The 22,082-nt window shown below is 54.6% G+C and overlaps 1 protein-coding gene across 1 annotated transcript; it reads right to left on the bottom strand.

The window, feature by feature from the left end:
* Window positions 1–1,682: 1,682 nt before the first annotated feature.
* SIGLEC15 (sialic acid binding Ig like lectin 15) lies at window positions 1,683–21,323 on the bottom strand. The gene is made up of 6 exons (XM_061130931.1): window positions 21,133–21,323; window positions 11,379–11,438; window positions 10,580–10,963; window positions 9,045–9,425; window positions 7,904–7,934; window positions 1,683–6,021 (listed from the first exon to the last, which is right to left on the bottom strand). Exons 1-6 carry the CDS (start codon window positions 21,182–21,184, stop codon window positions 5,940–5,942), a joined length of 990 nt encoding a protein of 329 aa, XP_060986914.1. The 5' UTR covers window positions 21,185–21,323; the 3' UTR covers window positions 1,683–5,939.
* Window positions 21,324–22,082: the final 759 nt, after the last annotated feature.

Below are 22,082 nucleotides of genomic sequence, written 5' to 3'. Positions count from 1 at the left end.
TGTAGAAAATTTTTAAAGAGTTGGGAATACCAGACCACTTTACCTGCCTCCTGGGAAACTTGTATATTGGTCAAGAAGGAACAGTTAGAACCAGACATGGAACAATGAACTAGTTCCAAATTGGGAAAGGAGTATGTCAAGGCTGTATATTGTCATCCTACTTATTTAACTTCTATGCAGAGTACATCATGCCAAATGCTGGGCTGGATGAAGCACAAGCTGGAATAAAGATTGCTGGGAGAAATATCAGTAACCTGAGATATGCAGATGATACCACTCTAATGGCAGAAAACAAAGAAGAACTAAAGAGCCTCTTAATGAAAGTGAAATAGGGGTAAAAAAGCTGGCTTAAAACTCAAGATTAAAAAAACTAAGATCATGGCATTTGGTCCCATCACTCCATGGCAAATAAATGGGGAAAGATTGGAAACAGTGACAGAGTTTATTTTCTTGGGCTCCAAGATCACTGTGGATGGTGACTGCAGCCATGAAATTAAAAGATGTTTGCTTCTTGGAGGAAAAGCTATGACAAACAGACAGCCTATTAAAAAGCAGAGATGTCAATTTGCCAACAAAGGTCCATCTAATCAAAGCTATGGTTTTTCCAGCAGTCATATATGGATGTGAAAGTTGGACCATAAAGAAGGATGAGAGCCAGAGAACTGATGCTTTCCAACTGTGGTGCTGGAGAAGACTCTTGAGAGTTCCTTGTCAATCAAGGGACTGATTGACAATCAATCAAACCAGTCAATCCTAAAGGAAATCAATTCTGAATATTCACTGGAAGGACTGATGCTGAAGCTGAAGCTCCAGTACTTTGGCCACCTGATGAGAGGAGCTGACCCAATGGAAAAGACCCTGATGCTGGGAAGGACTGAAGGCGGGAGGAGAAGGGGACGACAGAGGATAAGATGGTTGGATGGCATCACCAACTCAATGGACATGAGTTTGAACAAAGTTCAGGAGATAGTGATAGGGAAGCCCGGCGTGCTACAGTCCATGGGGTCACAAAGAGTAGGACACATCTTAGTGACTGAACAACGACAACAGCCAGGATGATGCCCTGTGTGTCTCCCCACCCCTTGTGCCCTTTGTCTGGGTTTGGCTTCCCTCTCCAGACAGAACCACAGGATTTTTAAAGGTGGCTTAGAAGCAAGTTGTCCCATTTCCTGCTATAGGAATCAGGTTACCTATCTCTATAGACTATCATCGCTGGGAAAGGCCCAGAGAAATGAAGGTGGAAGTGGTCCATGTCACCAAGGGGCAAGTGAAAATTAGAGACTGAAGGAGCCAAGATCTTCCTCCGAAACCTGCCTCTCTTCTGAAGACGGACCTCTTCCCTCTTGGTCTTCCTCTGCTAGTCTAAACCCTTGTACAAAACAAAGCCACATTCCTGGTGTGTTGGTCTGAGGGACCAACCCATCCTCTCTGCTGAACACCACATTTTTCATAGCCTAAGTATGTGGCTTGGATCAGATTTCTTTCGGAATCTGCTCTGGTTGACCAGCTCCCTGACACGTCCTCCTTAACCTTTGTTAAGGCCCCTCCCTCTACCTTCTCACTCTCCTTCCCTCCCCTTCCCCACCCCACCTTTCCCCTCCACCTGAGGTCAGAGCCAGCAGCCGCTGGTGGAGGTGTCTCCGAAGGGCTCTCTCGGGGAAGTCTTCAGCCCTGGGGCCCTTCTGAGTTCACTCACATGTGGGACTTGGGGACAGAGGCTGGAAGATGAAGGTCTGGGGGCCCAAACCTGGGAAAACCAGAGAGCTCCAACCCTAAGTCATTCTGTATCCTTGCACTGGGAGACTGTTTTCTCCTTTTAGCTCATAAAATATGACAGAGGAAGGGACACAGGAGAGGAGGAAAGACACAGAAGAGCCTGGGAAGGAGAAGGTCACACAGGATACCTGCAGCCTTGCCTGTCTCCTAGGTTTTTAGTGAGAACTACCAGGAATCATCGGAGAAGGCAATGGCAACCCACTCCAGTACTCTTGCCTGGAAAATCCCATGGACAGAGGAGCCTGCGGGGGCTGCAGTCCATGGGGTCGCTAAGAGTCGGACACGACTGAGCCACTTCACTTTCACTTTTCACTTTCATGCACTGGAGAAGGAAATGGCAACCCACTCCAGTGTTCTTGCCTGGAGAATCCCAGGGATGGGGGAGCCTGGTAGGCTGCCGTCTATGGGGTCACACAGAGTCGGACACGACTGAAGCGACTTAGCAGCAGCAAAAGGGATCATGGAGTGGAAGGAAGGTTGAGGACTACAGCGGGTCCCAGATAATGAGGAGCTGTTATTATGGAGGGCGCATGGGACCATGCACCCTTAGGGAGGCGGGACACAGCCCAGGACCCCAGCTCAAGGTCTACAAGTTCCCCCTGGCCTGAGGGCCTGTGGCCGGCTGAGCCCTAGCCTCACCTGGCTTTGCCGTCCAGTCCGGCAAGGGGCATACATACATGCGTAAAAACTCAGCCCCACTCTGTGTCACTTCCGCCCCAAGGCAGGCCTAGCTTCATTGTGCATTACCTCGTGGGTATTATTTCTCATGGAACTACATCTCAATTTAAAATTTAGGATATTATTAATAGCTCCTTGAAGGCAGAGAAGGTGTGCGGTGCTCTTGGCAGACCTGGGTGGGCACCTGGGCAGTAGTCATCCTTGCTCCCTCTGCCCACCTCCAGGAGCCGCCTGGCAGGTGGCCGGGAGCAGAGAGTGCTGTGCCCTGCACCACACTGCCAAGTGCTGTATTCAAAACATCACATCTGCAGGTCACTTCTCAGGGTCTAGGACACGGCTGACTGAGCCCACTGCCCATCGCTTGCTCCTTGCTTGCCATAGACGGCGTCTGGGTGCTCTGAGAGCAGTGAGCTGGGCAGGACCATCAGGCTTCCGGCCAGCCCAGGGGTTCTGGGGACGGTCAAGTCCCCTCACCACCCTCCCCTCTGCCCTTAGCAGATGCTTTAATTGGAGACCGGGCAGGAGGCTGCCTGGGCTCTCCCTCTCCCTGGGCCTCGCCCTGGTCCATCTTTGCGTCTGAAACCCTGCAGCAGAGAGGAAGACTGCTGCCCCAGCCCGCGGGAAGTCCTCCAAGCGCAGATCACCAGGGGCAGCCAGCACCCTGACAAGTGGGCTGACTCAGAGGGAGTCTCCGGTCTGTCTCACCTAAAAATCACCTGGAGTCAACTGATTAGAGACAATTGGAGAAATATGAATGTGGGTGATACAATGATATTATTAAATAACTGTTAATTTTCTCAAATGTCATAACGGCCTTGAGGTTATGGCGGAGAGAGCACTTGTTCTCAGGAGACACAGCTGAGATGTTTAAGGGTCAAGTACTGTGATGTCCGCAATTCACTCTCGAATGGTTCAGCCAAAAACACACACGCGCGCACACACACACACACATGCATTAAACTAATACGGCAAAATGTTAGTAAGTGTTGAATGTAAGTGGTGGGTATCTGGGTGATCAGTTTGTGTGTGTGTGTGTTTGAAAATGATCACAGTACAAAGTTAGGGCCAAAATCCCCCTAATATTTTGTCTATAGACCCTGCCTTCATAGACCCTGTGATTTGGGGGGTCCAGGGGGTGCTGAGAATGAGGAGTTGAACAAGCTCCCCAGGTGTCCCTGATGCAGCTGATCCTTGGAAGCCATCGGGAAAATGCTGCTCGGTCCAAAGGTAGAAACCCAGGCTCAGCTGCTCATTCTTGCTGGGGCAGCATCCTCTGCGCCCGGGAGCCTCCACGCTGCAGCCTCGGCTCCAGACACACTGCCTCTGCCCCGCGCTCCAGCAACTTCCAACTACTGCGTCCCACCTCCTGGCCTTCGCTCAGAATGTCCCTTCTGGATTTTTTTTCCCCCTCACCTCCCAATCTCCATTCTCCCCCATTTACATGGCCAATGTGTACCATCTCCACGTCCCCTCCTCCAGGAAGACTGGGTCAGTCACCCCTTTTTAGGTGCTCCTATAGAACCCCCCCGCAGACTGATGCCCTTATGTGATTCCCACTTACTGGTCTGTGTTGCTCACAAGCATGAGAATCCCTAAAGAGTCCCCCTGTGGAATCCTCAGGGCTGTTCCCAAAGGCTCTGGCTTCCCTGCTTCTAGGTATGGTGAAGGGTCCCACTGCTCAGCCCCTGGAGGGGAGTGGGACCTCCCCACTGGCTAGTTCTGGCCAATGAACTATGATCCCAAGTGGAAGACCTTCTGGAGATTTTTTTTTAATCCAACCCAGCAATGCGCATTAGAGAGGGTGGGCCCCTAGGAGGCTGGGTCCCTGAGTAAGTATAATACACACAGCCTCTTGATGATCTGTGCCAAGCAGGCAGCTTTGAAGAGAAGAAACCTAACTGCTCCAGTCACTGTGACTGGGGTTTGTTAATGCAGCATGACCTAGCCCAGCCTTACTCACTTCTATATCCCCAAACACCTGGCCCAACTGCTAGCACAAAACAATGCATATGATACAATTCCTATCACTTTTTCTTGGCTGTGGAACTAGCCTCCAAGACCAGGCAGACGCTCTAAGTCAGACAGGCTCCCGATGGGTCCTGAGTTAACCGTGAGCCGCCATCACCCTTTTACTCTGGCGATGGCTCCAGGAGGAGGGGAGGAACCTCCTAACCCCCCGCCCTGCTTGTTAACATGTGAAGACCCTTCAGCCTTTGCACCATCTCTGCAGAAAGCATCAGAAAGGACCCTGTGCTCACCCCAGAGGACCCCAACTACCACTGCAGCTTCTGAAAAAGTTCTGGAGGAAAGAAAGTGAGTTTCTGCTGCCTCGTGAGTCCCCCATCTCTGTGGCCCTTTTCTCTCACCAGCTTGTCCTGGTCCCAAGCATGCTTCCCCCCACCCAACCCATCCCCAAGGACTGCAGGAGCTAAAATGATCCAGCGTGAGGATGGAAGGCCGTGGCCCGGAGGCAGCCTGGCAGCACTCGGACAAGTGGGAAACTCCCGGGGCTTCTGGCCTGTGCACATCCAGGGAAGAAGCAGGCGGAGGGCGGTCAGAGCTGCGGCTGCTTTACCCACGGAACCCCTGTGGCCCAGACTGTCCTCACACCTCCTGGCTTGTGGTCCTTAAGGACAGTGAATTTTCAGATGCTTTGAGATGATGAGTGTTTCGTTTCCTCTTCCCAGAGGTCCCAGCTGAAGGCAGGGCAGAGCAGCTGATGGGGTGAGAGGTGGGCAGAGTGTGGGCAGTCGCAGAGGAGACCCCAGGGTGAGGGAACACTGGACTTGTCCTCGCCACTGAGTCGAGGTTCCTGGGACTGCAGGGTGGCACGGCCCAGCCCCGGGCTTGCTCTCTGGACTCCTCACTCTCAGCAGGGCTGGGGCCGGGGGGCTACACTTGTCCAGGGCGGCTCTGCAAGGAGGAGCCTGTAACCCTGCTCACGCCTGTGGATGGCCTTGTACTGCCCAAAGCCCTTCCAAGTCCACTTTGTGCTCAGACCCTGAGAGCCCCTAAGCCGGGAGGGAAGAATAAAACTGTCCGTGTTCGATAGTGGACAAGTTCAACAGAGAAGTGAAAAAGTGCCTTGGCCCCCATAGCAAGTCAGTGACAGAACCCAGATGGAGCCGGGGCCTGGAGACCCCTCTGACCACTGTCCTTCCTCCTTTGCTCTGTTCTAAGTAAGAAAAGGTGAAAAGAGCTTTCCAGAAGAGTCACACTTGGGTTCCTGTGCACACATGTGCACATACACACACATACACACACTTTCAAACTGCTGCCCCATAGAGAGAAATATTGCTGGGGCTCGAAGACCGAAGTCCATACGGGAGACCTCTGAGCCTCGGTGAGCACGGTCCTGACCTCCGGGTGTCGCCGGGCTGGGGCTGTCACAGTGCCCGGGAGCCAGGAAGGGCCGTCCCAGCCAAGCCTCCTGTTGGCCTTTGTTCCTCGCGGTAACCAGTGGATGCAGGTGGCCAGTGGGCTCCTCACGGTGAACACACAGGTGCTGGTGGGCCCCGGGGGCTCATCTGGTTCAAATTTTCATAATTGGACTCCTGAGCCTGAGGCCTGTGGACAGGAGAAAGTTGGCTGAACACCCAAACAGGAGAGGTCTCTGACTGCCCAAACCCCAGCTCAGGAAAGGGTGGAAGCGGGGATGAGGTGGGCATCCGGGGCCTACGTCCAACAGGGCCTGGAGACCAAGCGAAGGTTGGAGGCGGGGCAGCGGCAGAACTTGCAGACCAGGGAAGGGACATCCAGGTGACAGCGTCACAGATCAGAGTCTCCGTCTCCTCAAAGGGATTCGTCTGTGGCTTCAAAACCCACGTCCAGGCCAGGCCTCCTGAGCTCCAGATGCTCTCCTGACTTCCAGGACATCCTCCTGGGCCTCTCAGGCCTAGACGCCCCATGCCTTACATGCCTACGTGCCCACCTGAGGCTCTCTACCGCCCCCCTTCTCTCCTCGCCTTCAGCTCAGTAAGCGGCACCAGGGTTTCAGCTCCAGAACTGCTGGCTCCCTCCTTTGCTTGCGCGGCCCACCAGGCCTCTGTCTGCCCTGCCTCTATCCGCCCTATCTCCCCACCCTCTCTGTTGCCACCTTCAGCCATGCAGCCGAGCCAGCTGCAGTCCTGATCAGCAGCCCTCACAGTTCTCCTGCCTCCACTCCTGTTCAGATGGGGCCATTCGCCTACTTAAACCACTCACTGACTTCTCATCACACTCGGTAAATCCCGCAGCCTGCCTGCCTTCCCTGCATGCTTCCTGGGTCAGGCCTGAGCCTTTGCCTCCTGGGTCACCCCCAGCACGGGCTTACCTGCCCGTATGGGTGCCTGCCTCCCATCTCTCGGTGTCCTCAGACAGGATGACGGGTCTGAAGCAGCCACAACCCAGTGGCACCTCCCTCTCCTGGGACTTTACTCTATCACCATGTCCATTTTTGTTTTTTTCTTTTCACAGCTCTTATTTTATAATCTAACATCTCTTGTTTAGATGTTTATTAAAATTCTCCACGTTCAAGTGTGAGTTCTCTGAGATGGAGGATTTTTGCTTTATTTTTAGCATCCAAAACAATGCCCAGTACATGGTAGGGATCAACAGATATTTTGAGCAACAGTCAGCTTTCTGATTTAGGTGCCCTGGTGTGGTAAGTAAGTTAGCAGAGAAAAGGGACTTTGCACAGGTATTCGAGAATGTGCCGGACTGCTGAGTGGACATCTGCAGAGAAGGTTCTGGGCTGGCAATGTGGCTCTCCCAGCCCCCACGCTCAGGTGGAGTGGAGCTATAGGAGTGCCTAGGCTTGTCTAAAGTGTCCCAGATGGCTGTCATCAGCTTCCTGCCTCCCCCAAGCATCCCAGACAGCGTTTGTTCTTCAACATGGGCCTTCACTTGGACAGACACCAAGAAGGGGTAAGGTCCACGCTTCCTACCTTTTAGGTCTGTGGGCCCCCAACTAAGCCCTCAGTACCTCTACTGACATTTTGCATGCAAAGCCATCAGCAGGGTGTCTAAGACAATGATTGCACGATGGTGGCTTTTGTGCGGATCTGTTCTAGAACACTGGGCACTACCGGAGGGAAAACACCGTCTTCAGGGACACCTCTAGGTGCAGAGATAATGCAGACACAGAAAAATGACCTTCAACAGCATGGACACCACGCACCTGGTCTGGGAGACGGCCAGTGCGAGGCCCAAAGTCAGTGCTGGGAACGTGGGGGGACGGCAGAGCCGAAGCAGGTCGGTGTGGCCTGGCCTCGCTGGCCAGCCTCGGCAGACTGAAGGAGCGGGAGCTTCAAGAGGCAGCAGGGAGAGCCTTGACACTGAGAAGGGCTAGAACCCCCGCCCCGGCCCGTCGTGCATCGTTTCTTCTTGCGCCGCTCTGCCTGAGAAGCCCGCACCCCTTTGCCAGTGGGAACCAGAGAGGGGCGAGGTGGGGGTGGGCTAGCTCGCTTACCTTGGCGGAGCGTCCGGGGTGACTGGGTGCTCTGTGTGAGGAAGAGAGAGAGAGAAGGCATGAATCTTCACGGTGGCCTCTGGACTCCAAGCCCTGCTGTCCATTCCCACCCCGCCGTGAGAGTGGTCTGGAGGGAGATGAGCTAGCCAGCCGAAGCTGAAGGAGTGACCTGAAAGATGACAGTTACCTAGGGAGTGAGGAGCAGGGAGACCTGCTTTCCTGAGGCCCCTGAAGCACAGAATTCTTGGTGGGTTTGAAGACCCTGCGAGAAAGCCAGCATGGCCCCAGCAAAGATGGCAGCCAAGGCAACTGTGACAAATTTTGGATTTCATCCCCGGAGAGTCTGAGGCTGGTGCTACTCACCTGGGTGAGTTGAGAGGCTCTGGGAAGCCCCTTCTCTGGGGCACAGAACAAATCTCCCATCCAGCTTAGTGAGAATAGGGAGGGGTGACCTCAGCTCTCTGAAGATAGCTTGCTAGTTCAAGCTTCCACGCTTGGATAGATGCTGTTTCTTCTGCTAGGAGCACTACAAGCTCCTTGTTCTCCAGCTCCCAGCTGCTTACAGCTTTTGGTTTAGCCTCCCTTTACTGTGCACAGCCTTGCCGCCTGGCTCCTGTCCTGATGCCCCATCAGAGAGAGGCACACATACTCTGGGCCTCTGCAGTTGACTGCAGTTGACTGCACTTCTCTCTGCAGACTGCAATTATCTGCTTACTTCTCAGCATCCCATTCAAGGGCAGGGCACCATGTCATATTCATCTCTGTTTATTTCCAGCACCTATGCAGCATGTAGTTGGTGCTCGGGATGCTGTTGCAACCTAATGAATGAAATGGTGCTATTTGGGAAAGTCTGTGTGTGGTCAGAGCCCTTCCGGATGAGTCATTTATGGGGCACTCGGCAAAAGGGTGAGTCTGTGTCTCTGTGACTCGAGGCTGGAGGCAAGTCCCCTAACCTCTCTGGCCTCAGCTTCCTGATGGTAAAATGGGCTCACGCTGGCTGGTACCTCCTGGGCTTGATCAGGGAGGGGTGGGAGATGCACATGTGCATAAATGATGTTCCAGTTGTGTCATGCCAGGTGGTCAGCCTGGAGGAGAGCCCCACTTGCCCTGAGCACCCATCCTAGCCCAGAGTCGCACCCACCTAGGCGATGATGGGCAGCGGCCCTAACGCCCAGAACGCCGAGCAGCAGCAGCGCCTTAAGGCCGAGCGCGCCGAGCAGGAGGGCGGTCGTCCAGGCCCTGGATGCACCGTGGAAACGAAACAAGTAGACGCTGGCTTCCGCGCGGCCCAGGCTGTTGGAGGCTGTACACGTGTAGCGGCCGTCGTGGGCCAGTGCGGGCAGCTCGGCGGTCACCTGGTGGCCGGGATCATGACCTGGGCTCCGAGTGGCGGTTAAGCCGTCGCCCAGGGCCGGGCCGGACCAGGTGAGGGCGGGTGATGGCTCCCCTTCAGCCGTGCAGAGCGCGTGGAAGGCGTGCCCCGGGCCTGGCAGCACAGAGATGTTGACGATCCGTGGAGCGGCTGTGGGCGGTGGCCGGAGGAGGACCCAGGAGAAAGCAAAACGCGATCAGAGCAGCGGTCGGCAAGGGCAAGGGGCAGCCCTCCCTGTCCCCTTCGCGGAGAGGGTTGGAGGAGGGAGCGGGGATAGGATATGAGAGGAAGGAAGAGGCGCTCAGGGCGCCAGGGCGTCTGGGTTCCCAGGACAGGTGTGGCCTTTGGCAAGTTATTCCATCGCGCTGGGCCTTAGTTTCTTCACGTGTAAAATGGGGATCACTTATTTTGTGAGGTTCTGGGGAAGATCTGACAAGTTAATTCATGTGGGGTGCCTGCGCAAGTGCTTTCTAAACGTCATTATTACGTGGCAGCGCATGATTGGGGCTTCCGCAGGTGGCACTAGTGGTAAAGAACCCACTTGTGAATGCAGGAGACATAAGAGACCGGGGTTCGATCCCTGGGTCGGGAAAATCCCCTGGAGAATGGAATGGCAACCCACTCAGTATTCTTGCCTGGAGAAGTCTGGTGGGTCGAGGTCACAAAGAATGGGAAGCGACTGAAGCGACAGCATGCACGCAGGCAGCCGCCCGATCGCGATCGCGGCGGGTAGTTGGTGGGGTGGGGGTGGGGGCTCTGCTAGAGAGATTTCAAGGGCACCTCCCAGACAGCCTCACTGACATCTCAAGTGGAGACAGATTCACCGAATTCCTGAGACTGAGGCGGACAGAGAGGTTGCCCAGCCAGCCCAAGGGCACATGAGTGGTTCTTGGCAGAGCCAAACTAAACCCATAATGCCTGGGTCACCCATAACAGGGGTCTTGGATTTTAAAAAGAAAGCTCCTTAAGTCATTCCAGAGCTAGCCATGCTTGAGAATCACCTTTCTAGGATTCTGCACCCACCGCCCCCATCCTTAAATCTCAGGGTCTAGCGAAGTGCTGGGCACGCGGTGGGTCCCCTGTGCCCCCTTCAGTGCACACGGCCGCTGCAGTGCTTGCCATATTTAAGGCGATCGTTCCTCTTATTTTTCCCCGCTAGTCTCAGGGCTGTTGGGGCACACTCACTCTCTACAAGCTTCATTGCAGCACCCTGCTCTATAGGAAGGGGTGTGCCCGTTGTAACCTCTCGGATCCCAGACCAGAGCCCGCACCGCGCGGCGAGCGAGGTCGGGCAGCGCGCTCACCCGTCACGCGGAGCCGGACGCCCTGGCGGCTCTCGTAGCGGTCGTGGACGTCGCCCGCGAACTCGACGCGGCAGAAGTAGCGGCCGTCGTCGGCCAGCGCGAGGCGCTCGATGCGCAGCGACAGGTCGTTGCGGCGCGGGTTGCCGAGCAGCCGGAAGCGGCCGTGCAGGCTGAGCGCCGTCTGGCACAGCTCGCTGCCCCGCGCCGCGGCGCAGCGGAACACCTGCGGGCCGGCGAACGGCTCGCCCGCGCGCCAGATGGCCGTGAGCGGCCCGTCGTAGTGGCGGTGCGGGTGCGTGAAGGTGCAGGGCAGCACCGTGGCCTCGCCCGCCGTCCCTCTCACCTCGGCCGGCACCTGCATGGACCAGCGCTGGGCGGGCGCACCTGCGGGCAGGCGGGCGGGCGGGCAGCGCGGGCGCGTGCGTCACCCCTACCCGCACCCCGAGGCGCCTGGAAACCCCTGGGGCGCAGGAAGCTCCCTCCTCCCCTCGCGAGTCGAGGTGGGGGGCGAGTCTGGAAACCCACCCGAGGACTCCAGAGACATCTCCCAGAACCTTGACTCCCGTGACTTTCCAGGTGCCTGGATCTTCCTCTGCCCCGTCAGCTCCCCACTCCCCATCCCCGCTTCCCTGGGACTGTTTGCCTCATTCAGCACGTCCCACCTCACTTCCGGGCCCAGTGTTCCCAACCGCTTCTCCATCAAACCTACCCTGCTTCAGAAAACCCCGAGGACCTGTGGTTACAGACCCTCCCCACCCCCAGCCCCCCACCTGATGATGATAATAGTAAAGGCACTTACTGTTCATCTCTGTGTTGAGCAAGTTCCCAGTGGTATCTCTCTTAGTTCTCACAAGTGATCCTAGAGGTAAGAAGAGTTAGCCCCAGGTTACATGTTAATAAACCAGGGCACAGAGAGGTTGAGTAATTGCCTGAGGTCACACAGCTAGGATGAGGCAAAGCTGATGCTCAGACTCGGACCGCCTGATTCCTCTGCTGCACTCTAATGCACTAAGGCATAGAAACTCGGGCCTTACCCAAGGAGAGCCACGTTCCCGTTTACAGAGGGGCAACGGAGGCCTTGGGAGGGGGTGGTATGTTTTGAAGCTGATGCATTGAGTTGGTGACTGAGGTTACTCTGTGCTCCAATTTCACCCAAGTGGGCTTTCCAATAGGCCAGTGCCCAGACAGGGAGCTGGGAGACCAGGAGGGGCAGACCTTTAATGCTGCCTTCCTGCTCTGCACAAGAGCTTCTGGGCTCAGGTTTCCTCACCTCCTAAGTCGTGGGCCTCCGAAGTGTGGTTGCGCTAAGGTCTGCAAGCCGCAGTCTGCTGCAGCTTAGGGAGGGCTGGAGACCACTCACTGCCTCTGTTGTTGCAGATGTGTGCTTCTTTGGGAGAAGTGTGAACAGGGTGGGTGGATGGGTGTCAGTGCTGGGAGGATCAGGCCAAGGGGTGCCTCCTCTAGGAAGGGGGGCAGGCTGAGTCGCTGGTGCCTGGGTGCAGGGATCTTTACAGGGAATAATATAGCAGCCCCTGTATTTCCAAAGGGCTTTGCAGTTTACCAAGTTCTTTCACATACATCACATCACATGACTCCAAGTCCAGTGCTCTTTGCTCTTGGCGGTAGCCCAACTTGTATCTTGGGTGGGAGTCCCCTCAGCTCACAGCCGGCAGACCATCCTCCAGGGAACCCATCCCTGCTATGAATAATCTACAGGTCAGGGCATTCGTCCTGGGCATTCAGACTCAGGCCTGCCTGACTCCTCTGCTGCACTCTAGTGCCCTATGGGCATAGAAATTCAGGCCTTATCCAAGGAGAGCAACATTCCCAGAACCAATGTCTCCTGCCCCTCACGTGGCCACTGTTGCTGTCTGGAGCCTTCTCCCCTCTATGATGGCCCTCCCCAGATCCCATCCTGGCTCTCTTGGATCCATAAGCCTTGTCCTCCCTGGCAGATGTCCCAGCCCTTCACCTGCCCCACTCCAGCCTCACTGGCCGCTTGGGACTCTATCTGCAGTGTCCTGAGCCCGGGGCCTCCACATGTGCTGGGCCAGGCTGAGTGGGGTACCAATTGGGTTGTGTGAGCTGTGTCTCACATAAAACCTCACTTTGGGATTGCCCCGAGCTTGCAGTGAAATAAAACCGCAACTTTTTTTTTTTTCTTCCCACACAGTCTGTTTCTAAGCCGAATCTCCTTTCTTCTGGACAAATGGAAGTACACTTTTGAACCCCAGCTGGGGACTCCACGTCTATTCCTAGTAAGAGCTTGTTTGCCCAGTTGTTAATAATCAGAGGGCCTACTTCCAAATTTGAGAAAACTTTCTGAAGGTTTGCTCATTCATTCAGTACTTCCAGCTGCAGAAAGCATCTCCCAATCTCGAGGCTCAGCCCCTGCCTCAGTTTCCCTGCGCTCCCACCCTCTGTAACCTCAGCCTCCTCTGACCTCCTGCCTCTCACAGGCATCATGGAGCCAGGCACTGATTCCCCAGGGATTGTTTGATGTTGCTTGGACACATTCCCCCCTCAAAGCCAGGCATTGGGACCAGAGCTGGGGCTACAAAGAACAAGAGAATAATTTATCAGTCTATTGGAGCTCACAGCTCAGAAAGGGTGCCAGGTCTGTGAACCCGTAGTTACACTAAAGCCTGCCAGGAGGGACACGAACAGTGATCTCTCTGTATGAATGTGGGGCGGGGCCCTTTCACTCACCAGCTCCTTCCTACTTGTCCCCAGACCTCGCTGAGTCATCCTGCAGTGGGAGACTTTCCTTGAGCCCCAAGCCTGGGTCTGGTGCCCTTTCCCCAGAACTTAGCTGCGTCTTTTGTCCAGGCACCCAGGAGCTCCTGGAGGGCAGGGACCATGGGTGGGGGTCGTATTTGTGCAGCTGTTGCCCAACATGCACCTGCCCGTAGTAGCTGATGTTGACTTGAATTGTGTGAGAGAGCAGAAGGGCGGGAGCCCAGGGTGGCAGGAAGGGTGGGTGGACAGGGGTTGATTGGAGGCCCCACGAGAGAAGAGCTGCCGCCTTGGGAAAGGAGTGGGGTTTGAGGTAGGCTGCAGGGATTCTAGGCAAACAGCGAAATGGATTATGGACATCAGCATAGACGACGCAGATGTGAGGATAAGGGGGCCAGAGTACCTGTGCTCTGGGGCTTGGGGTTAGACATTGTGAATCTTATTTCATAAGCACAGCAGTCCATGCATGGGGTACGGTTATTGGCCCCCCCTCTGGAGAAGGAGATCTGAGGCTCAGAGAGCCAAGAGACTCGGCCAGGTCACTTGACCAACCAGGCAGAGCCAAGTCTCCCCCTTGCAGTGTCACTGAGCTGGACCCTGTGAGGCCTCCACAGGATAGACTCCACCCATGTCCTCCGCCTGCCTTTTGTCTGTAGAAAAACCTTAGTCAAAGAATAAACTTCATCAGAGAAGTGGGAAAATGCAAAAAGAAAGGAAAATCATCAAGCAAGACAAAACAATAATACCTTAGCCAATAAACAAAGTCAAGGACCTTTAGTTCTTCCTCGAGGACTATGGGGCTTCCTAAGTGGCGCTAGCAGTAAAGAACTTGCCTGCCAATGCAGCAGATGGAAGAAATGCGGGTTCGATCTCTGGGTCTGGAAATCTCCTGGAGAAGGACATGGCAACCCACTCCAGTATCCTTGCCTGGAGAATCCCATGGACAGAGGAGCCTGGCGGGCTACAGTCCATGGGGTTGCAAAGAGTTGGACACAACTGAGCGATTTAACACACCCACACAAGGACTGTAGGTGATATTCTGTGCATGTCCTTTAGCTGTTTTGCAGGTAGTGAAACTCCCACCAGATAGAAGAAGTTAACTGCATGCAACCCACAAATGTGTAGACCCCAGACCAATTGAAACCAGAAGATGATGCTGACTCTCAATTATGTCACCAGCAACCAATCAGAAGAATGTCCGTTAGCCCATCACACCCTGCTCCTTGAACATTATATGATCCCTCACTACCCTTCCAGGGCAGGACACATAGTTTAGGTCACCAGGAGGCCCACATTCTTCCCAGTGTCCAAAAGGCAGTGTTGAGGGCATTAGCCCTTTGCCTGGAAAAGTAATAGAGCTACTTCTTTCTACCTCACCCCAAACTCTGTCCCCAAGACTTAATCCAACACCGGTGTAGAGAGGCTGAATTTTGACTACATGTGGGTCACATCCCTGGACTCTGTCTGCCTGAGGATGGCAGCCTGGTTTAGGAGCATCCTGGCATGTGGTATAGATGATCAGCCAGGGCCCTTCCCTCCCTGAGTTCTGCTCTAGGAGGAGAGAGGGCTCACAGAGGCCCTTTCACCAAGTGTGAGACTTTACCTGCTGTGTGGGCTTCCAGGAGGCGGCACGGGGACTCACTATTGGATGAGTCCACCCAGGGGACTCGAGGTGAGGGAAGTCCTGACAGGAATTACCCAGGGAGCAAGTGCACTTGCTTTGGCAGGAATCCAAACTCCCTGGTTCCCGTGACATTTACCATTCCTTCTTGAAGCTTCTGCATATCTCTTAGGACCTGAGCTGGAAGCTTCTGCATATCTCTTAGGACCTGAGCTGGAAGCTTCTGCATATCTCTTAGGACCTGAGCTGGAAGCTTCTGCATATCTCTTAGGACCTGAGCTGGAAGCACAGCCTCTTTTATGGGGAGGGTCTCTACTCTCTCTGCCTCATCTCTGTCAGCCTCCGAGTGTCACCTGGAGGCCTGCATTCTTCCTATTGTCCGAAGCGCCTCCCCTCAACGGTGGGCCTCGAGGTGCGGTGAAGAAGGTAGATGACATTCTCACTTGTCTGGAGGACCCAGTCTGTCCCTGGCACCATTCTAGGCAGATCCACTTACAGGGAGATCTTTGGGCCATATCTTTTGTTTAACGTCCCAAGTCTCAGGCTCCTCTGTTGCAAAATGTGGAACATGGTACTTTCCTCATGAGATTGAGGATGGAATGAAGTCACCCATGAAGGCCACCTGGACAGTGCTGCCACTCAGCGAACGCTCAGTGATGTTAATTCCCTCCTTCACTAGCTCTGCAAACAGACTGGGACCAGGAGCGAGCTGGGGTCAGTGCTTTCCAGGGATGTGGAAGGAGGACTCTGGGTGGAAAACTCAAGCAACGCAGTGGGGGATTGTTTTGGCTCCGGACACTGCACTATCTGTGGCTCAACTTGACACCTTAGGCATGCAATAGCACGGGCCTTGCCCTTGGCTAACCTGAGAGCTGGTCATTGATTCATGTATTTTTTCACTCAATAGATGCTTACTGAGGGTCTATCAGGCACTGCTTAACGCCGTGCCGGGTGTTGGGGATACAGTTACTGTACCAATCAGTTGCCTCCTCAGTGTGTTTACAGCCTGGCTCAGCCACTGTTTGTTTTTCATTTACTTACAGTTCTAACAAGTTTGTTTAATTAGCTTCCCAGCTTAGGGAAATAACAGATTGAAAAGCTAGAAAGTAACTTCTGTTTGTAGGTCCACTGAAAGCAGCTAGGGATGATAATCAGCATTCGTTCTGGGAGGAGGGTTCAGAAAAAATAATCTGATGACTCAGTATGGGAAATGATCAAAGTGCAGCACAAATAGGACCCTTCAGAGGACGAGTAAGTGCAGAGGGCCTTGAGGCATCACTTCCCACAGCAGGCTGGTGGGACAGGTGCTTGTGGCCATGACCTGAGTCACCTTGGAAGGGTTCATTGCCATGAGAGGCGTGCCCCTCAGGTGGGGTCTCAGGTTCTGTCTGGGGTTATAGCCCTGGCTAGGCTTCCCTGGTGGCTCAGACAGTAAAGCGTCTGCCTACAGTGCGGGAGACCCGGGTTCGATCCCTGGGTCGGGAAGATCCCCTCGAGAAGGAAACAGCAACCCACTCCAGTATTCATGCCTGGAAAATCCCATGGACTCAGGAACCTGGTCGGCTACAGTCCATGGGGTCGCAAAGAGTCAGACACGACTGAGCGACTTCACTTCACTTCACTTCAGACTGGCCGTGACTTTGTGACTTTAGGTGAATCCTCATAGCTCTGACTTAAGTGGGCTCATCTGTGAAATGACGTCTGTAGATGTTTACTAAGGAGACTTTTAAATCTAAAAGTCTATGTCCAAAAATGATATCTTGATAAAAATGACAAAGATGTCTAGCAAGCATTTTAGAAATATGGCAATCTAAAATTAATCGAGAGACTTCTAGGTATTTTAAAACAAGCTATTAGTTATCCAGCAAATTCAGCTACTTGGAAGGAGGCGCCCATGTTTGATGGGCCCGCACAGCCACTTACTAAGCTTTCTGAGTTGCTCCCATCTCCCCATAGGGATGATGCTCACTGTGGGAAGTCAGGGGCTGCAGCGCTGAGGGCCAGCCTCCAATGCCCTGTGGCCAGGAGTGCCAGGGCGGGACAGGGACTCGCGATGGAGACATCTGCAGAACCTGAACACTCCATTCTCACTTTTCTGATTCCCTCCTGCCCCGCAGTTTGTTCTCAATAACTCTGCCTTCCGGGCCTGCAGGTAGCAGTCCGGACAGGTTATCCGCGGAGAAAAAGTGAGAAAAGGGTGGAGACCAAAGGGGAGAAGAGGGACCAGAACCAGGAGTCCATCCTCCACTGATAAGCAGACCCCACAGGCCCAAGGACAGGGGAGGCAAAGGGACAAGTGAGCTGTTGAAAGGCCTGGCTGTTCCCCTCTGCCCTCGGTTGTCCTGTTTCCCCTTTAACCCTTGCCTCTCTGGCTGCGTGGTTGTGGATCTGGACCCTCTCGCTGGGCTGATGGAGATGCAGAACCATGAGTGGAGCCTGCTCCAGGGCCAGTGTCCATCACTGGCGTTGCTCTTGGGAGTTCTGATTCAGCCGTCCCTGCCGTGCTCCCAGTTCCTACACCCCTCCTCCTCCCAGGGCAGGACTTCTCGGTCCCAGGTGCTGGTCACAGTAGCCACCAGGGACAGAGGAAGTGTCCTGGCTCATCCCATCTTCATTTCCTGCTAGGCCCATGATAGCAGTCCCTGACCTTTCCCCAGGTCCCAAATAACCCCCCCACGACCTTGGGGGACTGTGCAAGTTGTCTTGCCTTTCCAGTTTGTTTTTCTGCAGGAGTTTAGAGCTAGCAAAGTAAGTTTCTCTGAGCCCCAAGCTTTGTCTCAGGCTCACCACCCACTGCACACAGGTGTAGGCAGTGTCAAGGGCAAGCCTGGCCCTCAGGAGACTCCAGATCTCATCCAGGCTCTGACACCCAGAAGTCCCCTGACCTCCTTGAGCGTCCCTGAAAACAGGGACAAGGGTCTTCACTTTGCGGGGTTGTGGTGAAGAGGAAATGAGCTGCCATCAAAGGCCCAGCATGATGGTCCTTCAGATTGACAACCACTGTAGTCGCTGCACCAGTCATCAGAGATTTGGGGACCAACGGAGGTCTCGTCTGAGGTCACAAGTGGCCGGAGCTCCCAGACCACCGCTTTTCCCACCACCTCTCATGTCCCCTGACATCACCCACTTTCTAACAGCAGATCTGTTGGGAGACAGAAGGGAAAGAGAAAGGAGAGTGTGTGGGCCCCGAGGGGATGAGGGTTTGCCCCAGGACACTGGGTGCAGGTAGGGGGCACCAGTACAAGGGAGAAGGCACAGCAAATGGGAGGGGGGGGGGTGTTTTCTGCATGAATTCCTCCCTCTTCACTTTTGCCAAAGCCCAGCCCTGGGCCCTGTGCTTGCTCAGAGGTTTGACAGGATGGGACTGTGCCCTGGGGTCTCCCTGCCCTCTGGCTGCTCGAGCTCCGGCCCCTTCCAGGCCTGCCAGCCCATGGAGAGGCTCCCGGGTGAACAGCCCCAGAGGGGTTTCAGGCAGTGAGACGCTGCTCCCCCAGAATTCATGACCTCCCGGTTTCAAGCAGGAAGCAGCTGCCGGCCACGAGAAGAGGGGGCCCCCTCCCTGGGCCGGCTGCCAAGGCTCCCACGGATGCGCAGCCTCCCTGAAGGATTGTGACACATAGCTGGAGCATTTGTGTGCTTTGGGGTTTGTACTTGAGCATGTGACTGCTCATGCTTCCTCTAAGTTTTCTTTCTTTTATTTTTTTGTCTTTTTTGTCTGATTCATAGCTGCTGACTCTCAGAGGAGAAAGAAAAAACAATCCCAAACAAAACAGCCCTGGAAGCTATCTGACTTGAGCAACATTTCACTGCCATTTAACCGCCCAGCTGCTGAGCGCCAGGACTGTGCTGGGGGCCTTCCATCCATGACCCGATTTTCCTTCATAGCGCCTGTGGGGTGGTGGGGACCCCCATTTAACGTGGCTCAGAGAAGTTAGGCAACCTGTAGGTGGCGCTAGTGGTAAAGAACCCTCGTGCTACTGCAGGAGATGCGGGAGATGCGGGTTCGATCCTTTGGTCTGGAAAACCCTCTTGTGGAGGGTATGGCAACCCACTCCAGTGTTCTTGCCTGGAGAATCCCATGGACTGAGGAGCCTGGCAGACTGCAGTCCATAGGGTCTTAAAGAGTCAGATTTGACTGAAGTGACTAAGCATGCCCAGAGCCACCCAGTGGCAAATAGCAGAGCCGATTCAGTGCTTCCCTGACCCACTCTCCAGTCTGCCCCCAGGCCTGGGGAGGGTCACCTCCTCCAGCCCCACCCTCTATGTGAGTAAGTAAGTGTTAGTTGCCCAGTCGTGCCCGACTCTTTGCGACCCCATGGGCTGCAGCCCACCAGGCTCTTCTGTCCATGAGATTTCCCAGGCAAGAATACTGGAGTGGGTTGCCATTTCCTTCTCCAGAGGATCTTCCCAACCCAGGGATCGAACCCAGGTTTCCTGAGCTGCAGGCAGATTCTTTACCGACTGAGCTCCAGGGGAAGCCCACCCCTAAGCCATCCAGAAAGATTTCTGAATTGGGCCAACTTGGCCCAAGAAACCCCCTCCCCTATCAGCCACCATCACAGGGCTTTATGGGTGGGACTGTGGGCAGTGTGGGGTGGGAGCCGGTGGTGTGGCCCCGGATTGGGGCACACGTCCCCAAGAGCAAATCCCAGCTTCACCTGCACCTCTCCCCGAACCTCTCTGTGCCTCAATTTTCTCATCTGTGAAAAGAGAATGTACTAGTTCCTTTCTCATAGGATTATGATACTTACTTGAATGATTATTAATACTTAAAAGTGAGTGAGTGAGTGAAAGTCGCTCAGTTGCGTCCGACTCTTTGTGACCCCATGGACTATACAGTCCATGGAATTCTCCAGGCCAGAATACTGGTGTGGGTAGCCTTTCCCTTCTCCAGGGGATCTTCCCAACCCAGGGATCGAAACTAGGTCTCCTGTATTGCAGGCAGATTCTTTACCAGCTGAGCCACAGGGAAGCCCAATACTTAAAGTGCCCAGCCGTTAATAAGAGGTACTTGCTGTTACTCTCAGAGAAGGCAATGGCACCCCACTCCAGTACTCTTGCCTGGAAAATCCCATGGACGGAGGAGCCTGGTAGGCTGCCGTCTATGGGGTCGCAGAGTCGGACACGACTTAGCAGCAGCAGCAACAGCTGTTACTATTCAAATCAGCCCCAAATAGGACTCTGCTGAGTGCTGAAAGCTAGAGAGAAAGGACTGAGAACCCAAGAGTGGGAGTTTATAATCCAGTCGTCGAGACAGGACTCCACCTATGGAAGACTGACTAACAGCTTGGAGCACCGTGATATCAGTGGCCAGTGGCTGCACACAGACAGGCCTGGATGCTGAGTCCAGGGACATCGTCACGAGATGGATGTTTCAGCCCAGGTGGGGTCGAGGAGAAGACTGGGGCCTGGACACTGGGGACATGAGGACTGCCTTTGTCATTTATCCCAGTGGCCCTTGACTGCATCCTGCATCAGAATCACCCAAGAAGATGGTTGACAATGCCAGTTCCTGGGCGCTGCTCCTGACATTTTCTGATTCTGCAGAGCAGAGCTGAGGAGTGTGCATTTTAACAGAGGCTTGCCTCCCCTGGGATTCTGATGAAGATGGTCTATGACCACATTTTGAGATACGCTGTTTCCAGGGACACCAACTCCTTGAGCTAAATGACCTTAAGTGAAGTGACACTGTTACTCACGCCTGCTGCTAAGAGTTCCCACTCCCTTCTTGGGGTTCCTGCTGGGCATAAGGGTGCCCTCGATCACTTACCTACTGCCCACAGGAAGGTGCCACCCTTACCCCCAACCAGCCGTGTGCTCTGCCCGCTTTCACAGGGGGAGCCCACTAAGATGCGCTTGGATGACAACACCACCTAGCACCTGTCCTCCCCAGAGCTGGCCCGTTGTGCCCCCTGGCTCCTCACAGCAAAGGGCGGGGAAGGCGGCCTTTCTACAGGTGGGGACACTGAGGCCCAGAGGAGTCTGGCACCGCCTCCACCCCCAGAAGCCAAGGCAGAGCCTAGACTTAGAGTTATGGCCCCTGTCACCATGGCCGCCCAAAGGGCAGCTCTCCCTTCTCACAGGCCTGGAGGCCCTGGCACCCCGGCTGCCCTGGTGCAGAGAGGACTGTCCCTCCGAGTTTATGAGCACCTCTTCCCTTCTGAAAACGCGCTGGAGGGAAGAGTGGGAAACTCACCCATCGGGACGACGCACACCAAGCAGGCCAGGAGTCGGAAGGACACTTCCATGCTGTGAGGTCCGGAGACCCCGGGCCGGCCCCACACTCAGCCAGGCCCCCGGCGAGACCCCTCCTTGGCGTGGGTGTGAGGGGGGAAGGAAGGTAGGAGGGGGTGGGCAGTGTGCCCGGGTCTGCACCCTGCAGGGCTCTGCAGGCGCCGGAGGAACTGAGAGGCAGCCAGGCGGGCCCAAGCATGATTAACTGAGACCCGTGGGGTTTAGTCATGTGGAAAACCAAGAGGGGAACCACTCGGATGATTTTCCAGGACGGGAAACAGGGAAGTGGATACGGAAGATGCAGGACACTTTCCTGTGGCCGCCGTCCCTTTGGCAAATGTGCTGTTCTCTTGGTTTCCTCCCTCTGTCGCTCCTGCCCTATCCCTGCTTCCTTTCTTTCTCTAGCCCTTCCCACATTTTTAGCGTGCCAGGATGAGTTTTCATCTTGGTGAAGCTTCCCCGACAACTCAGTTGGTAAAGAATCTGCCTGCAATGCAGGAGACCCTGGTTTTTGATTCCTGGGTCGGGAAGATCCACAGGAGAAGGGATAGGTTACCCACTCCAGTATTCTTGGGCTTCCCTTCTGGCTTAGCTGGTAAAGAATCCACCTGCAATGTGGGAGACCTGGGTTCGATCCCTGGGTTGGGAAGATCCCCTGGAGAAGGGAAAGGCTACCCATTCCAGTATTTCTGGGCCTGGAGAATTCCATGGACTACACCCATGGGCTCGCAAAGAATCAGATGAGACCGAGCTACTTTCACTTTACTTTTATGTAGGTGTTGAAGTGATGATTATTGATGGAAGGGAAAAGTCGTCTCCAAAATGTAAACCTCATTGACAATGGTTATATGACCAAGCAGCATGAATGGGAAATAGTAAAATTATTAAGCAAGTCAGCCCTTGTCAGAACGA

This window comes from Dama dama, chromosome 27, assembly GCF_033118175.1.
Source record: "Dama dama isolate Ldn47 chromosome 27, ASM3311817v1, whole genome shotgun sequence".
Classification (NCBI taxonomy): domain Eukaryota; kingdom Metazoa; phylum Chordata; class Mammalia; order Artiodactyla; family Cervidae; genus Dama; species Dama dama.
The sequence above is the reverse complement of the archived record's forward strand: the minus strand, read 5'-3'. Positions and strand labels throughout refer to the sequence as shown.